The 20,552-nt window shown below is 33.4% G+C and overlaps 2 protein-coding genes across 2 annotated transcripts; one reads left to right on the top strand and one right to left on the bottom strand.

The window, feature by feature from the left end:
* The first annotated feature begins 4,518 nt into the window (after positions 1-4,518).
* On the top strand, positions 4,519-7,090 carry LOC132607550 (patatin-like protein 3). Its single transcript, XM_060321567.1, has 2 exons — positions 4,519-5,580; positions 6,340-7,090. Exons 1-2 carry the CDS (start codon positions 4,648-4,650, stop codon positions 6,712-6,714), a joined length of 1,308 nt encoding a protein of 435 aa, XP_060177550.1. The 5' UTR covers positions 4,519-4,647; the 3' UTR covers positions 6,715-7,090.
* A 5,666-nt stretch (positions 7,091-12,756) lies between these two features.
* On the bottom strand, positions 12,757-18,598 carry LOC132607551 (PHD finger protein ING2). The gene is made up of 7 exons (XM_060321568.1): positions 18,199-18,598; positions 17,988-18,059; positions 15,788-15,981; positions 14,471-14,534; positions 13,727-13,983; positions 13,555-13,593; positions 12,757-13,329 (listed from the first exon to the last, which is right to left on the bottom strand). The coding sequence occupies exons 1-7, from the start codon at positions 18,242-18,244 to the stop codon at positions 13,225-13,227; spliced, it is 777 nt and encodes a 258-aa protein (XP_060177551.1). The 5' UTR covers positions 18,245-18,598; the 3' UTR covers positions 12,757-13,224.
* Positions 18,599-20,552: the final 1,954 nt, after the last annotated feature.

Below are 20,552 nucleotides of genomic sequence, written 5' to 3' on the forward strand. Positions count from 1 at the left end.
AAAAAAGTATTGGAATTTTATTTTTTTAGTTTCTTGCCCCCCTCCCCCTTCCACCCCACCCCATCCCCCTCAAAAAAAAATCTTGAAAGGAAGTTTTGATTTTTTTTTTGGGGGTTTAGGAAAAGTTTGTAGTGAATAGATGGTTTTTCTGTTGCTGTCTGGTATGCTTCAGGGTTTAGGAAAATATATCCAACAGATAATTTTTTTGTTCTTGTCCTAGTATTTATCTGATTCTATTTGTAGAAGATAACCAACAGATTTATAGTTATTGCAACAAGTTCTAGACTTTTTTCAACAACTAGACAATCTGTTGCAACGACTCACTAATCCGTTGGACATAGCTTCAGTTATTTGCTTCTGTTTGTAGAAGATATCTAACAGATTTGTAGTTGTTGCAACAAGTTCTATACTTGTTGTAACAAGTAGACAATCTGTTGCAACAACTACAAATCTGTTGGACATAGCTTATGTTATTTAGTTTTTTTTTTTTTTTTGTGTAAAAAATATCCTACAGATTTATAGTTGTTGCAACAAGTTCTACACTTGTTGCAACAAGTAGACAATCTGTTGCAACAACTACAAATCTGTTGGACATAGCTTCTGTTATTTGGTTCTGTAGGTAGAAGATATCCAACATATTTGTAGTTGTTGCAACAAGTTCTACACTTGTTGCAATAAGTAGACAATCTGTTGTAACAACTACAAATCTGTTGGGCATAGCTTCAGTTATTTGGTTATGTTTGTAGAAGATATCCAATAGATTTGTAGTTGTTGCAACAATTTCTACAAGTGTTGCAACAAGTAGACAATTTATTTATGAATCAACAAATATTGAGGAAAGATATAGTCAAATTGAATAGCCAAACTGACAATCAATCCTTAGAAAGAGATGAAGAACATAGCAAAGAAGCAGTAAATACAAATAAAGAAAGTGAAGAAGAACTAGAAGATGGAGATGAAGGAGATGGAGTAGATAAAGAAAATCTGCTACACCCTATAAGGCAGTTGCTGAACAAATTATTACTTAAGTTGTGGTATTTGGAGCCAAGGTTGCTGTTGAACAATTTATGTTTTTTTTTTTGTCCTTTATGTTATTTGTGAATGATGTTTATGAACTTATTTATTTTGATTAGTTGTGGTATTTGCAACCAAGGTGGCTGTTGAACAATTTCTGTTTATGAACTTATTTATTTTGCTTACTAATTATTGTAATAGATGCATGCAGTTGTTGAAGAAGTTACAACAAGTTACTAATTTGTTTCAACAAGTTACTAATCTGTTTCAACAAGTTACTAATCTTTTTAAACAAGTTACTTAGTTGTTGTAACAAATTATTCACCTTCTTGGAAAAAATCAAACAATGGCTTAAATTATTGCAAAAACTAAAAAAATATGTCGCAACATATGAGTTAATTGTTGCAACAGATCATACACTTGTTGAAGAAGTTGCAACAAGTTATTAATTTGTTTCAACAGATGGATCAGATGTTTAAGCAAGTTGCTTAGTTGTTGCAACATATTTGAATTATTGGAACAACTTACTTATATGTTGCAGCAGATATCTCATATATTGCAACAATTTACTCATATGTTGCGGCAGGTATCTCATTTATTGCAACAACTCCTCCATTGTTGCAACATATTCACGATATTGATCACATTGAACTCCTTTGTTTATACTGAATAACATTAAATTCATCTGTTTATCACTAAATATGGTTGAATTAAGTACTTCACATCAAAACACTCTAATGATCACTCGATTTAGGAAGAATACACTTAGAATTGTCCATCTAATCCATGAAATTACATGAAATTATTATCTAATCCATTAAGGATATTAGTATATATATATATATATCACTAAATACCATTTATTTCCTTTGTTTAACACTAAATATGGGTGAATCAAGTAGTTCGCATCAAATTACTCTAATGATCACTCGATTTAGTGCATACTTACTTAGTAGATCATCTTTCCTGACTCAAAATACATCAAATTGATTAAGTATTATACATTGATCGCTAAATATCGTTGATTTCCTTTGTTTATCATTAACTATGGGTGAATCAAGTAGTTCACAGTGCATACTGACTTAGTAGATCATCTTTCCTGACTCAAAATACCATCAAATTGATTAAGTATTATATATTAATCACTAAATATCATTGATTTCATTTGTTTATCACTAAATATGGGTGAATCAAGTAGTTGATATTAATTCACTCTAATGATCATTGGATTTAGTGCATACTGACTTAGTAGATCATCTTTCCTGACTCAAAATACCATCAAATTGATTAAGTATTATAAATTGATCACTACATATCGTTGATTTCCTTTGTTTATCACTAAATATCATTGATTTCCCTTTGTTGATCACTAAATATGGGTGAATCAAGTAGTATCTGTTGCAACTACTGTAATATATGTTGCAGCAAGTGTAGTATCTGTTGCAACAACTGTCGTATCTGTTGCAACAAGTGACATAATTGTTGAACAAGTGCTTACTCTTTTTGGATAAACACAACAAGTTACCCAGTTTCTGCAACATGTCACCCCACTTGTTGGAAAAACCCCTAAATGTAACTTAGTTGCTGCAACAAAGCCTGTCAGTTGTTGCAACAAATTGTTTACTTGTTGAAAATCTTTTAGCAGTTGGATAAAACCCAACAAGATATTAGTTGCTGCAACAAGTCTTGTTACTTGTTGGATAAAACACAACAAGTTACAGAGCTGTTGCAACAGATTCATTAGTTGTTGGAAATTGTTCAACAATTTATTAATAAGAATACACACATTTGTGATTGAACACGATCAACATATCATATAAACCAAGTTCACAAACACTAAGAATAGAAATTATCATTCTAAAAAAGAACAACATTAAAATGTCATAAAGTTCCAACAAATAACTATTATTACAACACAATGCAATTAACAACTATGGAGCATTTCGGTTTGGACATGTTGTTTTTTGTGCCAACTGTTTTGCATAAGGAGCATTTGTTTTTTCTCGTTCGCAATGATTCCCCAATTCCACGCCTCCTCTTTGTCCGCATTCTTCCGGGTTTGCTAGGATCAACATATGGAGGAGGTATCTCTCTCTCTAATTCAAAACTTCTTTTCAAGATTTTTTTTAAGGTGGGGTGGTGCAAAAAATTTTTTTTAAAAAATTTCAAAACTTTTTTTAAAACAACTTTTTTTTTGGGGTGGGTGGGTGGAGTAAGAAACCAAAGAAAAAAAAATTCTTTTCAATTTTTTTTGCTGGGGGGGGGGGAGGGCTGGGGTGGGGGTGGTGCAAAAAACCAAAAACCAAAACTTTTCAAAACTTTTTTTAAAAAATAATTTTTTTTTTGGGAGGGTGGGGGGTGGGTGGTGCAAAAAAACAAACAAAAAATACTTTTAAAAATCTTTTTTTAAAAAATATTTTTTTTGGTGGGGGTGGGGGGTGGGGGCTAGGGAGGGGGGCGTGGTGGGGGCTGGGGGTGGTGCAAAAAAAAAAACAAAAAAAAATCTTTTTTTTGGTGGGGGCCATGGGAGGGGGGAGTGGTGGGGCCTGAGGGCAGGGGTGGGGGGCAAGGAAGGGGGCGTGATCGGGGGCTGGGGGTGGGGGTGGTGCAAAAAAACAAAAAAAAAAAATTTAATAATCTTTTTTAAATAAAACATTTTTTTTGGTGGGTGGCATGGTCGGGGCTGGGGGTAGGGGTGGGGGACGTGCAAAAAAACAAAATAAATAAAAAAAAATTCAAAATCTTTTTCAAAAAAACTTTTTCTTTTGTGGGGTGGGGGACAGGGGCGGGGTGGGGGGATGGGGACAGGGAGGAGGGTGGGAGCGAGGGACAAAGTGTTAAAAATAAAACTTGAGAGCAAAGTGTTAAAAATAAAGTTGAGGATTAAAGTGTCAAAAACAAAACTGTTGGGCAAGCTCAAAATCTCGTTAATCACTAATAAAAAATCATCATGTCTACTCAATAATTAAAACTTGAATCACCTTACTTCAATTTTAAAATTTAAAGGTTACCTATATTTAAATGCCCCAAGGTGTTGTTGTAGAGTCAAACTTGAACATTTTTCCATATTATTATTCGTGTTGTGATTTGTTGATCACTATATTATTCTATCTTTATTTCACAAAAGTTCAGCAAAGATGTTGGGAAAATTTGAATTGAAGTATGGAAAAAGTTACCGTATACCAAACCAAACGTTACACATGGTCCATACCACTACTATTATTCAAACAACACTAATATTAGTTTTAAAAGTAATGGAATCAAAAAAGCCTTTCTTTAATCTCAAAACATTTCGCCGCCAAATTCCTTTTTTCACTCTCCAAATTTAACCCCAAATTCCAACTTTTAATCTCCTAGCCACTATTCTCTAGGAATGTTCTTCAATACTCATAAGTACCCCTCTACACCCCTCCCCCCTCCCCCCCCCAAAAAAAAAAAACTCTACCCCACACCCCCACGCTTACATTTCTCTATACCTCTATATATACACTTGTATATCTACTCTATTTCTCATTCTTCTCTTCCCAAATTTTCTCTATTCACAACAATCTTTCTAAATTTGCAAAAAAAAAAAACAACTTCCTCAATTTAGCTCAAAGACACAATTTTTATAACACCCATAAAAATCAAGAAATGGCAACTCCTTCAGTTAATACAATTTCAATGCTTGATTCCAACATGGAAGTTGATAAACTCACATACGAAATCTTCTCAATTCTTGAAAACAAATTCCTCTTTGGTTATGATGACACAAAAAACACCGTCACCAAAAAAGAGACCAATTTATCAACTCCGTTCACTGAAAACAAAAAAGTCAACACTGGAAAAGTCAGAATTCTCTCAATTGATGCTAGTGGGTCAACTGATGGTGTCTTAGCAGCAAAATCTTTGACTCATTTGGAAACTACCCTTCGTCAAAAAACAGGAAAACCAGATGCCCATATTGCTGATTTTTTCGATGTTGTTGCCGGTTCCGGTACCGGTGGTATACTTGCCGGACTTTTATTTACACGTGGCAATGATGGGGTTCCTTTGTTTACTACAAAACAAGCTTTAGAATTTATAGTTGAGAATGGTCGGAAAATTTCCCGGAGTTCCAAGACTGGTATTTTCCGACATGTTTACCGACCAACAAAAGTGTTTAAGAAAGTGTTTGGTGATTTAACGTTAAAAGATACGTTAAAAGCTGTTTTAATCCCATGTTATGATCTTAAAACGGGTGCACCTTTTGTTTTTTCACGTGCTGATGCATGGGAAATGGACGGTTGTGATTTTACGTTGGCGGATGTATGTGGTGCTACGATGGCTGATCGTGCGGTTGATTTGCAGTCTGTTGATGGTCGTACTAAGATCACAGCCGTTGGTGGTGGAATTGCTATGACTAATCCAACGGCTGCTGCGGTTACACATGTTCTTAATAATAAACAAGAGTTTCCATTTGCTAATGGAGTTGAAGATTTATTGGTTGTTTCTTTGGGAAATGGTGACTCGGATTCCGGTACCGGAAACATGACGTCATCACCGGCGACATTTGTTAAGATTGCCGGAGATGGAACTGCCGACATGGTATGTACTCTTAGTTCATGGAAAATAATTTTTAATATGGTCCACATATTCTCTAGGATTTTTATAGTCCACTAAAAAAAATATTACACTCAAACCTCTCTATAATGACAGCGTTTATCCAAAAATTTCATATTGTTAAAATATAACATGAAAAATCATTTTGAAGAAAATTAGACCTTTACAGTGAAATGTTGTTATAACGAACGGTAATTAGAGGTTAGACTGTACTAGTATAAGCAAACAAATTAACATAATTAGAAAAAATTATATAGTTGACTTCAATTTGCTTAAGGTTAAGGTATAATTTAAATGGTAAAAATTTGCTCCCATTAGGTGGTTTTACCAAATTAATGGATGCATGATCGATGCGGGTAAATATTTAATAAAATCACCTTGTTGTAGTATTATATTTTAATTTGAGATTGATTGAAGGAATAGTAATAATTGATTCCTAATTAGAGTAGTTGGTACTTGGAATTAATGAGATTTATTTAATAACAACCCTTTCTTTTTGGCATGGGACCCAATTTATTTAGTGCCATTCAAGAAAAAGTAGTACGCATTAAATGTTCCAACAAGGTCTCTTATTTAGTAGTGGTAATGAAGGTTGTGTCACCTAACTACGCCTATATATTATTATATTATTGAACTAGGAACTTTAATTTGGAATCTCTGGATAATATTTTAATTGTTTTTTGTCTTGACATGACATTCCATATATGGACAAAGATTAATGTTTTCTATATCCAATAAATGCAGGTTGATCAAGCTGTATCAATGGCATTTGGACAAACAAGGAACAATAACTATGTAAGAATTCAAGGAAATGGTATTGTTGGGAAAAAATACCAAATGATTAAAGAGGAAAACAAGAACAAAAGTGAAAGAATGAAGAAAATGGTGGTAATTGCTGAGGAGATGTTAGGTCAAAAGAATGTTGAATGTGTGCTATTTCAAGGGAAGAAACTGGTTGAGAATTCAAATTTAGACAAGTTGAAGATAGTTGCAAGTGAATTGATCAAAGAACAAGAAAGGAGAAAAACTAGCATTTTGCCCCCTGTGGTTTTGAAACATGCATCCCCATCCCCTAGGACATCATCGGCGACAACTTTGTCCTCCGTTTCGTCGTGCTAACTTAGAAGAATCAGCAAGTATCAGGTGAAATAGTTGAGGTGTGTGCAAACTGGTCTAAAAAAGAAAAAGACTGGTAATTATTAGGATAGGCAATCGCGAGTAGAGTTTAGTTGAGTCGAGTTTGAGTTGAGCTAAAGTAGACTTGAAATATGGAGGTGAAGCCACTCGTGATTAACTAAGGCGTTTGAGTTTGATCGAGCTGAGCTGCTAAAATAGCCCAACAATTTATTTTTGGTTTCTCCTCTTTGATTTTTTTTTTTTAATTTTGTTGTTTCAATTCTTGGATTGATTTGTAGTTGCAATCTATATTTAGGAATGAATCAATGTTTATATGTATATGGTTTCAGTAATATGAATGGATTGCTCATTAGAGACATGAGATGGACTTGCTAGATCAAATTATTTCATTTATGATAATTTATACCAGATAATTGTCTATGACTTTTCGATATAAATTTAAGAGGCAAACTTATATATTTCCCCTAACTTTTACTCCCTTAAAAGTTTCACATAAAAACACAGGACATTGTTGATGAGTTTAAAGAGGGCAAGGAGCAACATTATAATCTTCATGTCGTATCTTTGAACAAAAAGTTATGACCCACTAGAGAATTATCATTAGAAAGTATACAATCAAATTAGACATCTTTGGAGCATAAGATTTTGAAGGAGGCTTGCCCAGTAATAAATTGGAGTGTGGTACTTTACTATTATTGACATTAATTATGTCTTACTACATACCCACAAGTTTAAAATGATAATGGCACTGATCATGATTAATTTAATGTCATGACACTTGGACTAATTGTCTCATACTTCTAGGTGAAAAGGAAAGTAGAAGTAAAGAAGTAAGTCTGTATTTTTTTCTCCCGGACAAAATACAATTACCAAAGTATTATAATTATCATCTACGAGTCTACGACCAACGTCTTGTAAACAAACTCCTTCTCTCTAATAATATGTGGTTTTATTTTACATTTTAATCAAATGAAAAAGAAAAACTCAGTTAAACTCTGTCATAGAAAATGATACTAAAAAAATAATATATTAATATAGTTGATCTTTACTTGTATTTTCTCGTAATTTGATGTTACGGAACGCTTTAGCAAAGATTATCTAATCACAAATTGCTTCTCAGTCGGCCAAAAAAATTGCTTCTATAATACTATAAAAGTATTTTGCAGATATTTTTGTCAAATACAATAAACCGCTGATATGTGAAACTACCTTTTGTGAACTTCGGTTGACAATTTTTTTTTTTAAATAAACAAATTACTCATTTAAATAATTAGAAGTAACTTTATATTTAAAAATAAATAGACCTATTTAAATTTATATTTCATTCTCTACCAAAAGCAGAGAAAATTTAAAGGAAATTAGTTATATTCCCTATCCTTCTCCAACTATAATTCTTTTACGTTTTGCATTTTTGGTCAAATTAAACAAGGATATAGAATTAATGTATTTCCTTTTATTTTCGTTCCGTGCAAGTTTCCAAGTACACAAGGTTTATAAGATTGAAACTCATTCAAAAAATAATATCATAAATGAAACTAACAACCATATGAACAAAATCCAATTCCAAAACAAATTTGGAATACAAACTATTACTTTTCCAACTGAACTAAGAATACAACTTAACAATTTTTCAAAACAAACTAGGAATACAATTTATTAAGTTCCCAAAACAAACTAGGAATACAATTTATTAATTTCTCAAATCCACTACAAAATATGACAGACTATCTCTATATATAAGTTCATTGTATCTAGAACTTATTATAATGTGTTTTCTGGTAGATGGCATCACACATCAGTTGATCATCTGTCCTCTCCGGCTCGTCTACTTAATGTAACAGACAATATACAAGGCCGGTCCTCTCAATTTGGCACAATTCTCCACATTATTCTCAGTCCAAGTGAACTAAATGATGATAGTAAAATGATTGAGTTGATTTTATTAATGACTAATAAACGGTCCTCTCCGGCTCGTCAACTAGATGGTGATATTAAGTTTGATGGAATGATTGACAATCATTATCAGATTACCTCTCTGATTTTGACTCTCTTGATGAGAATCCAGAGGAGGATAGTATAATGGGGTATTTTAAAACAAGAACTCATCATGTTGTTGCACCTAAAGATGGAGTAAACAATAACACAGAAACTGAAAAATTTATTGATAGAGAATCAACAGAGATTTGTGCCATATGTCTAGCGGAATTTGAGCATGAATTGAAGAGACCATTGGGACACTTCAATGCGAACACGAATATCATGCAGACTGCATCAAACAGTGGTTGCTAAGGGAAAAAAATTGTCCCATGTGTCGAGCTTCAGTTTTGCCATTCACATCAACTTGATAATCATGTCATTTTGATATGTTTTTGGCTTCTACATGATTATCAAGTTGATGTGACTGGCAAAATTGAAGCTCGACACATGGGACAATTTTTTTTCCTTAGCAACCACTGTTTGGTGCAGTCTGCATGATATTCTTGTCCGCACTGAAGTGTCCCAATGGTCTCTTCATGCTCAAATTCCGCTTGACATATGGCACAAATCTCTGCAGATTCTCTATCTATAACTTTTTCAGTTTCTGTGTTATTGTTTACTCCATCTTTAGGTGCAACAGCATGATGAGTTTTTGTTGTTTCAAATACCCCATTATAGTAACCTCCTCTTGCTCCTCTCGATTATCATCCAGAGAGTCAAATAGAGGCAGTCTTATAATGATGCTCAATATCATCATCTAGTAGACGAGCCAAAGAGTACCGATTCTCAATCATTAATCTAATCAACTCAATCATTATAATATCATCATTTAATTCACTTAGGCTGGGAATATTGTGGCAGATTTGCGAGGACCTGCCTTGCAGATTGTCTGTTACATTTGGCCTTAAGAGCCTTTCACTAAATCACTAAGTTAATTATATATATAACACCAGTGGACGCCACAGATTGACAATTGTGTGGAGTTATTGTGCCTTGACGCCGTGAAAGGTAGGGCTCATCATTAAGTAGACGAGTCGGAGAGGACAGATGATCAATTGATGTGCGGCGTCGTCTACCATAAGAATGATCATAGTGTCCCCTTGGAATTCAAGGGATAAGCCGATATGCTTGTTACAAACGTGGATAGTTGTCATGATAATTATCTGGAGAAGAATGAGTATGCGAGCTACTAATTGTTCGTTTGATCGATAATTAACGCTGAAGAACAAATTAAACAAAAACAATGTGGAGATTTCTTTGAGTTCCTTAGAGGAACACGAGCACCAGAAATATATATATATATATATATATATATATATATATATATTAACCTTGTATATACAGTGGCGGATCAAAAATTTTCATTTAGGGTGTTCGGAAAAAGAAAAAAAGCTAAATATACACTGTAATTTTTTGCCGAGGGTGTTCAAAAGTTAATATATGCACATAAACACAGAAAAATTACCCTATATATACACTGTAATTTTTTACCGAGGGTGTTCGGATGAACACCCTGGCCCCCAAGTAGATCCGCTCCTGTGTATATACAATGTGAATATCAGCCTAAAAGTGTTCGGATGAACCCACTTGCCCTAACTAGGCTCCACTACTAACGTCAATTCATAATTTCTAGGCTAGGTTTGCCCTTGTATAGAGAGTGCAAACAAGGGCCGCCGGATTTAGAATTTGAAATTTATATGTTTCTATAATAACCTCAAGTTAATATACAATAATAACTAAATTATCAATCAACTATTTATAAATATTTAACCTTTTATAAATATATAAAGAAGGACAAAAGTTATCAAATTCATTCATGGAAATTAATATACAAGACACGAGAGAAATGCATGTGTGGACATAAGATTACAAATGCGCTGATTTTTGAAAAAGAAGATGAAGTTTGACACAGCAAAGAGAAAAAGACACATGGTGATATGGATCTGCTTTTATTAATATTTAAAATTGACATGTATCTCCACTTGTCCGGTTTAAGTTTCTCTGTCGGTGTAAAGTAAACTTACTACTATCACTTGCTCACTTTAGGAGGGGGCACTAGTAGATGTGATATTTTGGACAGTTTATGCATATGATCCAACAGTTCTTTTTACTCGCATTATTATTGATCTCGAGTTTAGGCTAAAAAGAGAATTGTGATAAGTTGGCAGTCAGCCATAAAACTGATCAATTTTTAATAGAAACTGTAGAGAACTAGTAATGAAAAATGGTGTTTTTATACTATTGCTGTGAAACTTGTTCAAACGGAGAGACATGAATGGTGAGAAGTCATATAGTCGATTTTAACTTGTTTGAGATTGAAACGTAATTATCGTTACTGGACACTTAAAATGTTAAAGTTAAATTATATTCACTGACAATATGTACGATCCTTTGCGCCATCAGGCATCAGGCTATGTAGCTATATTTTTTGGACAAAGACTAGTAGAGAGAGCACACTCAAAATTAGCCCCCACACGACGCGTTGATCAAATAGCAAACAGAATACATTTTTCACAATAAATTATACCAAATGCTTTGGGACCTATGAGAAGAAGATGGCAAATTGTGAGTACAACTTTAAAAAACTCGTGTTTTATTTTCTGATCTATTGCTTCTTCATGAATCAATGAAGCATTGAATTTGAAAAATTGGCCACCATTTTTCACAGGGGACCAGTATTTGGCACTCCAAGGTTGAAGCCAACCCCCCATTTCTGGAATACGCGTGGGGAATTTGAGAGCACCATATACATACACACTTATATATAGTGGGGTTATACAATACACATTCGAGGCGGATTCAAAATTTGAAATTTATGAGTTTTTATGACGATCTTAATTTATGGCTTATGGGTTCACATTCAAATATTTACATATATTTAGCGAATTTCTGAGCAAAAGTTATTAGATTCACGAGAACCTGTAACTTATAAGCTAGCTCCAACCCTGTGTTTACAACTCATGACAAGATCGCATTTTAGAGATGAATTAACTTATATGCATTGATAATATAAGAATGTTTATATTAGCAGTATGGTTTTACCTGCTATGATATGACATTCGTCTCTATTCTACCTGCTATGATATGACATTCGTCTCTATTCGCCTATTGATGACAATTTGGCTTTGCTATGGCTCATAATTTGATATAGAGCTGTGTAGCCTGTCGGTTTTACCACCAGAATGCTTATGAGATAGTTGGTCTGCCTTTTGAATGCATTCTTCCTTACTATTTTGAGCAGTCCTTTACTATTAAACTACAAGGAGTTGTTTGCCTTTGGAAGCTTAACCACTTCAAGTCCTTTTCAGAAAGTCAAAACAAAAGCGAACGACAACATGCAACACTTGCGTTACTTCATTTTCATATCACTTTGAATCTCTTAGCCTTATCTGACCTCTTTTTATGTTTTTATTGAGCCGAGGGTCTCTCGGAAACAGCCGTCCTACTTTGGTAGGAGTAAGGTCTGCGTACACTCTACCCTCCCCAAACCCCACGTTGTGGGATTTCACTGAGTTGTTGTAGAACTACCTTCATACTATTAAACAAGAAACCGAACTTGCAGGTCTTCATTTCTTTTAAAGATATACGTAATTGGCTTTTAAGTGATCTGACAGTCTAATTTTTTTTATACTGACAATAAATATTACTAGTAGTTAAAACTCTTTGCCGATAAATCAATTACGTGTTTGTGTAATATATGTCTTCCATAAGGCACTGTAAGTCCATTGAATTGAGAACGGGGTGGCCCCTTCTTCCATTGAAACTCCCACTTCTAATTTTTAATGACTTCCAGGCACAGAAGTAAAACTTTTACCGCGATTGCATTTGCATCCACTAATTTTGACTTGAAAAGTATATATGTAACAAATATATAGTTATACTTTTACTAAATTGATAATTTTTTTTAGACTGGATGCAAGATCCAACAATTACGAAAAATGAGTTTAAATGAAGAAGTGATGATTCATACAACCGACCCCAATATCGGGTTGAGGCGTTGTTGTATCAAATGAATTCAAAGAGAAACTTATTCGAACCAGATACATGCAATAAACCATGTTTTCCCATATTTAAGTGATACATTAAGGTGAAAATACATATTACTAACCATTGCTAAGTGATACCACTCACAAAAATGCTAATTGCTCTCGTTTACCACTCCAAAAAGAAATGAAAAGGCATCCCCAAACAAAATAGCAACCTTTGGAGTTCATTATGCAGTGTCAACAAAACTTGGTCCCTCTGATAGATACTTATACATGTACAGAGCAGTCTCATCCTGTAACTTTAAAACAGGGATCACGATATATTAGCAAACAGGCAATGCACTTCTCCAACCACCCCTTTTTCGCGCTCTCCCTTTTTCATATATCTAAGGGACCGAATATGACCATTACCCAAGAGGTACATTTCTATATCGAAACAGAACTAGGGGAACCTAACCTACGAAAGATCCCTTCAAAAAATTTAAGGTGGAAGGAATTCCAGCACAAATAAAAGGCAGCGTACTTGTAATCAATTTGGTGATTGTTTGCATGTTGGACAGTACCACTTCCCTTTAAATCTTGTTTCTGGTGTGAGCCCAACACATGTATAGTGAAACCATTCACCTCCTTGGCACTGTCGTGAAAAAACCCAAGCTCAGATGCAGTAACGCAAAGGTAAGCATTATGGCAAGAAGCAACTAACTCATAAGTCAAAAGAAGAACTACAATACAAGGCATTAACTAGCTTTGGCTTCGAGCAACCATAATCCAAAATGACAGAGGTGTATAGGGAAGAAAAGCGACATGTTGACATTAAGCAAAGGTCAAAAACAATAAACACTGCACAAAGGGGACCTACATTTTCATTGTCGCAAGCAATCATATCTCCAAAGGATACCTGAACGATCAACAAGCTAGAAGTGAGCAAAACATTTGTCTGCAATAATATAGTGAATGATAATTGTGGATCTATAATCATACATCAGCTAATTTAGAACATAAAAGCAAATTGAGCTATCAGAAATTAAGACCTGATGGCACACACAGTAGGTGGGTTCATTCGGATCAATGGGTTGATCAACATCAAGAGGAGAAGCAAAATCTTTCTTATGACTGCCAGGAGGCGGCATAAGATCATAATCTCTGTCACGTTCTCGGTCCCAATCCCAGTCCCTGTATTCAAACTTCTTTGATTGAGGTGTTATATACGGTGCTTTGCGCTTCTCAGTCTTAAGGACCAAAGGTAATGGAGGAAGGATAGGAGGTTCATCTGCAGGTAGCTTTCCCTCTGCAGAAGTCCAAAAGTCAAATGAAGAACTAAAGGAAAAAAAAAGAAAAAAAGAAAAAAAAAGAGACATTGAGCCTTACATTCAACTGTTTAGAGAAGAGGGAATAATCTTGTATTGCTAGAAAAATATCAGTTATCACCAACTAAAAAATCCCAGTGCCCAATAAAGAAGATACCAAAATTACATTTACTATGTTTAAGAGAAGTTTAAGAGCATGGAAGGTAAATCCATGGTGCTGACGTGCTGTCTGACGAATCAAGAAACAAAAAAGAAGCTTTTTGCTCTAATGAAGAGTGCTTTATCACACCATCTAATTTTGATGAAACCCATAGAGAAAAATTTGATGTGTCTAAATTTTTCTTTATGAAGAGTGTGCTTTATTATAATAAAAAAGCTTTGGAGACGCATCAAATTTTGATGAAACCCATCGATTACTTCCCAAGTATATTGGAGCACACGCTAAGAGTCTAGAAGCATTTAGTGCACCTTGCTTAAGATCTTCAGCAAAGTTGGTAAGATCTTCATCTAAGCGCTTTATGTGGCTATCTATCTGAAAGAAAAAACCAGAAGAAGTTAGGAGCAGCCTTACCATCAGAAAGAAAGAACTTTGGTTAAAAGATTGATCAAATTATTCAACTATTAAGTTTAGCAATGAAAACTAAAACAAATGTCAATACAATCATTATAAATTTCACATAGACACTGTGACAGGAAGGGGTTATCATTAGTTTCAAGAGAGTTTGATTCTTAATTATGCTAGAGAAAGAAGAAGAAATATGGCAATTAGTCCACTTCTGACAAAAAGAATTGGTGGATGAATGTTCTAGGAAGAAAGTAATGCCATACAAATCCTGTACCTGAGAGAAACTAATAAGCATAATCTGCAAAAGATTTAGTAACTGGGCAAGCAAGAGAGGAATCTGTTGTATTATGAGTCATCATGGCCAGTTGAAATGTTCTTATAACTTTTTGTTTTTCCTCACTATTCGATTCATTTATAAATTTCCTATTTCTTTCTGCATCATTTCACATTGAAGATGCAGCTTATTTCATTTCCTAGTCTAACACATCAAATTCTTCATCCTTGAGTCTTGGTCCCTTTGACAAACTTCACTATTGGCTTCTGTATTAACACATAATAGATATATCAAAGATAACCCACAAAGAATTTTCCCAAAAAGCCTTATCAGTTATAGGGAGGCTGGCAGCAATGGCATGTTACACTCAAATGAAAAAAAAAAAAAAATCTAAAATGTTACGGAAGTCCTAACCTTCAACTAAACCACTTACAATTTTTTTATACGTCTATAAAGTGAAGATACACTTTTTTTTATAACCGTGGTGTCCCGGCCAGCTTGCACACACCTCGACTAATTCCACGGGATACCTGCTAACTCCCATCAGGACAAGTACCAGATAACTCTATCCACCAAGGATAGAATATATGGGAAGAAATCAACTAGTGTTTTGTCTCTGATGGGATTTGAACCTAGGACCTCATGGTGCTCAACCCACTTCATTGACCATTAGGCCATACCCTTGGGTGTTGAAAATTCCTTGGGTGTTGAAAATAGACTTGAACATGCCAAATAGCAAGAATAAAAGAAAAGTTCCAAATTATGCTTGCCGGTGCTTTTAGCAAAGAATTCAAAAAGATCCATCATAAAAAAGCAAAAAGATGAACAAAATAGTTACATATTCACTATGAAGTGCAGTAAAAGGGAACGATCCAAGAAACAAGGACAATAAAACTTTGAGGAATTAAACAGATCAGTGAGAAGCCGAATAAGATAAGAAGCTTACAATATCATGAGCTTGTCGAGCAAGTAAAACCTTCTCAGTGCAAAGGCTTAAGGCATTGTCCTGGTTTGCTTCAATCTCCTTCCTCAGCTTCTCAAAAGCCTCATCATCATCATAATAATTTTTCCTTGATCCCTGACTCTGAGAAGCTATCCCTAGGCAGTAATTGGTCTGCTGCCTAGTCTGATTTATTATTCCTTCATTTTCCATTCCATATTACAGATTGTACACCCATTACATTACAAAACATAGAAACATAAAAAACAAAAAAAATGCAACTAAGAAAGCATAAAGTAAAGCCATAATGTAATCCATTAATTCCATTTTTTTCTGGGATTCTTTCTTTTGTAGTCTGTCCCAAAAAGATCGACACATTCTATATTTAGAAAAGATATACTCCCTCCGGTCCACTTTACTTGTCGTCCTTACTAAATATAGATGGTCCAAAACAGTTGTCATTTTAGAAAACCAAGATATAATTAACTATTAGTTTCCACCTTTTACCCTCCCTCAATATATGATGAGAGAGATTAATGTGGTGAATAAGAGAGAAGTATTAAATTGAGGTCAAAGAATAAATAAGGATAATTTAGTCAATTACACTTTTAGTTAATGTTTTCTTGAGGGTGTGAAAACCTCCCCCCCCCCCCCCCCCCCCAACAAAAAAAGTTTCCTTACAAAGGATAATTTCTTTAGCATTTTATGCATATTTAGCAGTCAAAATTTTCCTTTCGTCTTAAACTCCATGTCCATTCAAACTTCACTAAACAAATTAAGACAATGGGTCTGTTTTGGTTTATCTTATATATTGACACCTTTATATTATCAGGTACTTGAAAAAAGCAATTACAAGTAACTGTCTCTAATTGCAAGATAGTAACCAGAAAAAAAAATCAAGTAACCTGCTACTATAACGGATAAAATATAATGATTCCATAAAGAAAACAATACTCTGTGAGTGTATATATGTTCACGTTTTTTACACTCTGTTTGGATGGTTGTTACATCTTGCTTCTGTATCACGCTATATTGTATTTTGTTGTATTGTACAATATTGTTTTGACGGGTACAAAGCTTGTATAGGTTGTATTGTATCGTACTGTATTGTTTTGACGGATACAGCATTTGTATAGGTTGTATTTTTTTCTGTCGTTACATAATGTTACACATTAGTAATTTGAAGGATAAACCTACAAGAAAAGTAAGGTATGGGGTAGAGCTACTGTAAAAGGTAGGGTAAGGAACAAAATAGGATTATTAGACTCCTTCCATCTATTTTACTTGTCGTGTATTGACTTTGCACACCCCTTAAGAAGCTATAAATAAAATGACAATTTTACTATATCACCTCTAATTATTACTAAGTCATCTAATAATTGAAATCAATCAAACATACATTAAAAGTTGTGTCCTGAATTTTCCAACTCAATAATTAATAGGTATGAAATGATAAATTATCTCTTGATTTTCCAAACAGGACAAGTAAAAGTGCACATCTATTTACAGTATACACATGACAAGTAAAAACAGATGGAGAGAGTAATAAGCAAAGACAAAATGAGGAGAGAAAAAAATAAGGTGACGACACAATCACTGCAACTCAGTCATTACACAAAATAAGACTTTTCATCATTACATAACCACAGATTAACTATACGATACATTAAAATTTAACAACAATCAAAACGAACATTGTATTTAAACTAACAACACAACACAATACAATAAGTAACTACCATCCAAACAGCGTGTAAAGACAAAATGAGGAGAGAGAAAAAAAAAAAAAAAAAAAAAAGGTAACGACACAATCACCGCAACTCAGTCGTTACACAAAATAAGACTTTTCGTCGTTACATAACAACAGATTAACAATACGATACAATAAAACTTAAACAACAATCATTGTATTTAAACTAAACACAATCCAATACAATAGGTAACTACCATCCAAACAGAGTGTAAAGACAAAATGAGAAAAAAAAAATAAGGTAACTACACAATCACTGCAACTCAGTCGTTACACAAAATAAGACTTTTTGTCGTTACATAACATGAATTTAACGATAACAACAATAAAATTGAAAGTAACAATCAACACAAACATTGTATTTAAACTAACAACACAACACAATACCATAAAATAGGTAACTACCATCCAAACAGAGTATTACAACACAATTATCCAGGAAAAGGAAATACATACCTTGAGAACGTTCATCAAGTTCTCTAATGGTGTTAAGAAGCCTTTGAAGCTCAGCAGGCAATGTGCTTGAATCTGTTTAACACATATTTGTTAACTAATCATGTCAAAATCAACCCTTTTTTAACTTTTAAAATTCAAATTACAAACCTTACAAGCTAAAAAAACAAAAATAAATAAGAAAAGAGAGAATTAATTTGATAATGAAACTTACATTCCAAGTAATCATCAACGAAAACACCAGTTCTTGCAATCGCCATTATTGAATTTACGATCTAGGGTTTTGCAGAGCGCTACTTGACGACGTCGTTTAAAGCGAAAATGTTCTTTTCAATTTATATATCTTATTTTTTGTTTTTCGAGGGAAAATGTGAAAAGAAACAATATATTTGAACATATACTTAAGTGTGACTAGCCTAGACAACAAAGTACCTACTCCATCTTTATTAAAAATGAAAATAATAAAAGCGGGGGATTGGAGTATAATATTAAGCTTTCAGAAATATCTAGCTCACATCATATTTGAACATATACTTATGCATCATTAGATAAGGCGACTAGCCTAGACAACAAAGTACCTATTCCATCTTTATTAAAAATGAAAATAATAAAAGCGGGGGATTGGAGTATAATATTAAGCTTTCAGAAATATCTAGCTCACATCATATTTGAACATATACTTATGCATCATTAGATAAGGCGACTAGCCTAGACAACAAAGTACCTATTCCATCTTTATTAAAAATGAAAATAATAAAAGCGGGGGATTGGAGTATAATATTAAGCTTTCAGAAATATCTAGCTCACATCCTTTTTTGACTGATCGATCTGCAACTCCATTAACTTTTCGGTAGATATGCTTGATTGTCGTCTAGTTAAGTTTTGATCGGAGCACAAGACTTGTTAGATAATATATCAAATGAGTTCTTTACGGATCAGTCTTGATTATTGATGGAGGAATTAATGGCAGTAAATCTTACATGTATTTGTTTTATGGCAAGTTATATTATTTTTGATACAAACGAGGTAGCTCTTAATGTCAATTTTGTGTGGGATAAGATAATCATGAAATCTTGATTGATGTATCTGACCCTCGACTCGTGTTGTTTGTTGATCATAGTTTATGAAGTCCTGTGTTTTGCGTGTCAATATCAGTAACAATGAAATTTATAGTAAGAGAAAAATCTGTCAATTTTAAAAATTTGTTAACGCTATGAATTTATGATATATTATGATTTGAATAAAAAGTTATGTTTTAAACTAAAAAAAAAAAAAAAAAATCAATCTTATACATCATTTGTTATCCGTTTTCGATGTACATAATTAGGAAAATGTTTCTATGGACCATAAAATCTATCTCCTAATAACGTTACCTTTCCTTTTTTTTTGTTGGAACAAAACAATAGTGTGATCTTCATATATATGGTTAACGTCGTCGTTTATGCGAAAAATGTGTTCTTTTTGTTTTTTCGAGAGAAATATATGAAAAGAACAATATATTTGGACTGTGGGCCTGTGGTACAGTCAGCAACTACGCGCTTTATAACATGTTAACGCCATGGATTTATGATAAGTTATTATTCGAATAAAAACTTATTTTATAAGAAAATTCATAGTTTTATTTTCGATCTTATTATCATTTGTTATCAATTTCCGATAAAAAGTATTATATAATTAGAAAAATATATCAAATAATAGTATTATGGTTCGAGAGAAAGTAATATTATCTACTCGGACACTATAATAAAAGCGTGTTGAATCAAGAACATGTAGTAAACGTCTTTATTACGGACGCTTTATTCTGTCTCCACTTATGAAGGGTCAAGCCGACACAATAAGCATTGCGATGCGAAGAGCTTTTCTTGAAGAAATTGAAGGAACATGTATCACACGTGTAAAATCTGAAAAAGTCTCACATGAATATTCTATCATAACGGGCATTCAAGAATTGTACATGAAATTTTAATGAATTTGAAAATATTGAGAAGTAATGTATTTGGAACTTCTGACACGTCTATTTGTGTCAAGGGTCCTGAATATATAACTGCTCAAGATATTAGCTTACCGCCTTACGTAGAAATCGTTGATAATACACAACATATAACTAGTTTAACGGAGCTAATTTATTTGTACTTAACTATAAAATCTATCTCCTAACAACCTCATCTCTCCTTTCTTTTGCCTTTTTGTTGGAATAAAACGTGCTATGGTGTGATCTTCATATAGACAAGTATGATTGCTTTACTTATCTATATTTTATGAAAGAACATTCTATTAATTCTTTTATTCGATGAGCTTACGTGATTTGTATATCTACCTAAACGATGATCTAGACCAAAAGAAAATGAATAAAACTAAATACTACAAACTTTATTTTCTTACTCAATTGTAACTTTTCTTTCCTTTTTCCTCACTACAAGAAAGTATAGAAATTGCAATAGTTTTTTTGGCAACAAAAGTAATATAGTTGACAAAAGTCAATATTTGGCAGCAACTTAATTTTATTGTTGGCATATATGATGAATCTTTTAAAAATAAACTTTTATTTTGTTGCCATATAGTGTTGAC

Source organism: Lycium barbarum, chromosome 8 (assembly GCF_019175385.1).
Source record: "Lycium barbarum isolate Lr01 chromosome 8, ASM1917538v2, whole genome shotgun sequence".
NCBI classification, from domain to species: Eukaryota; Viridiplantae; Streptophyta; class Magnoliopsida; order Solanales; family Solanaceae; genus Lycium; species Lycium barbarum.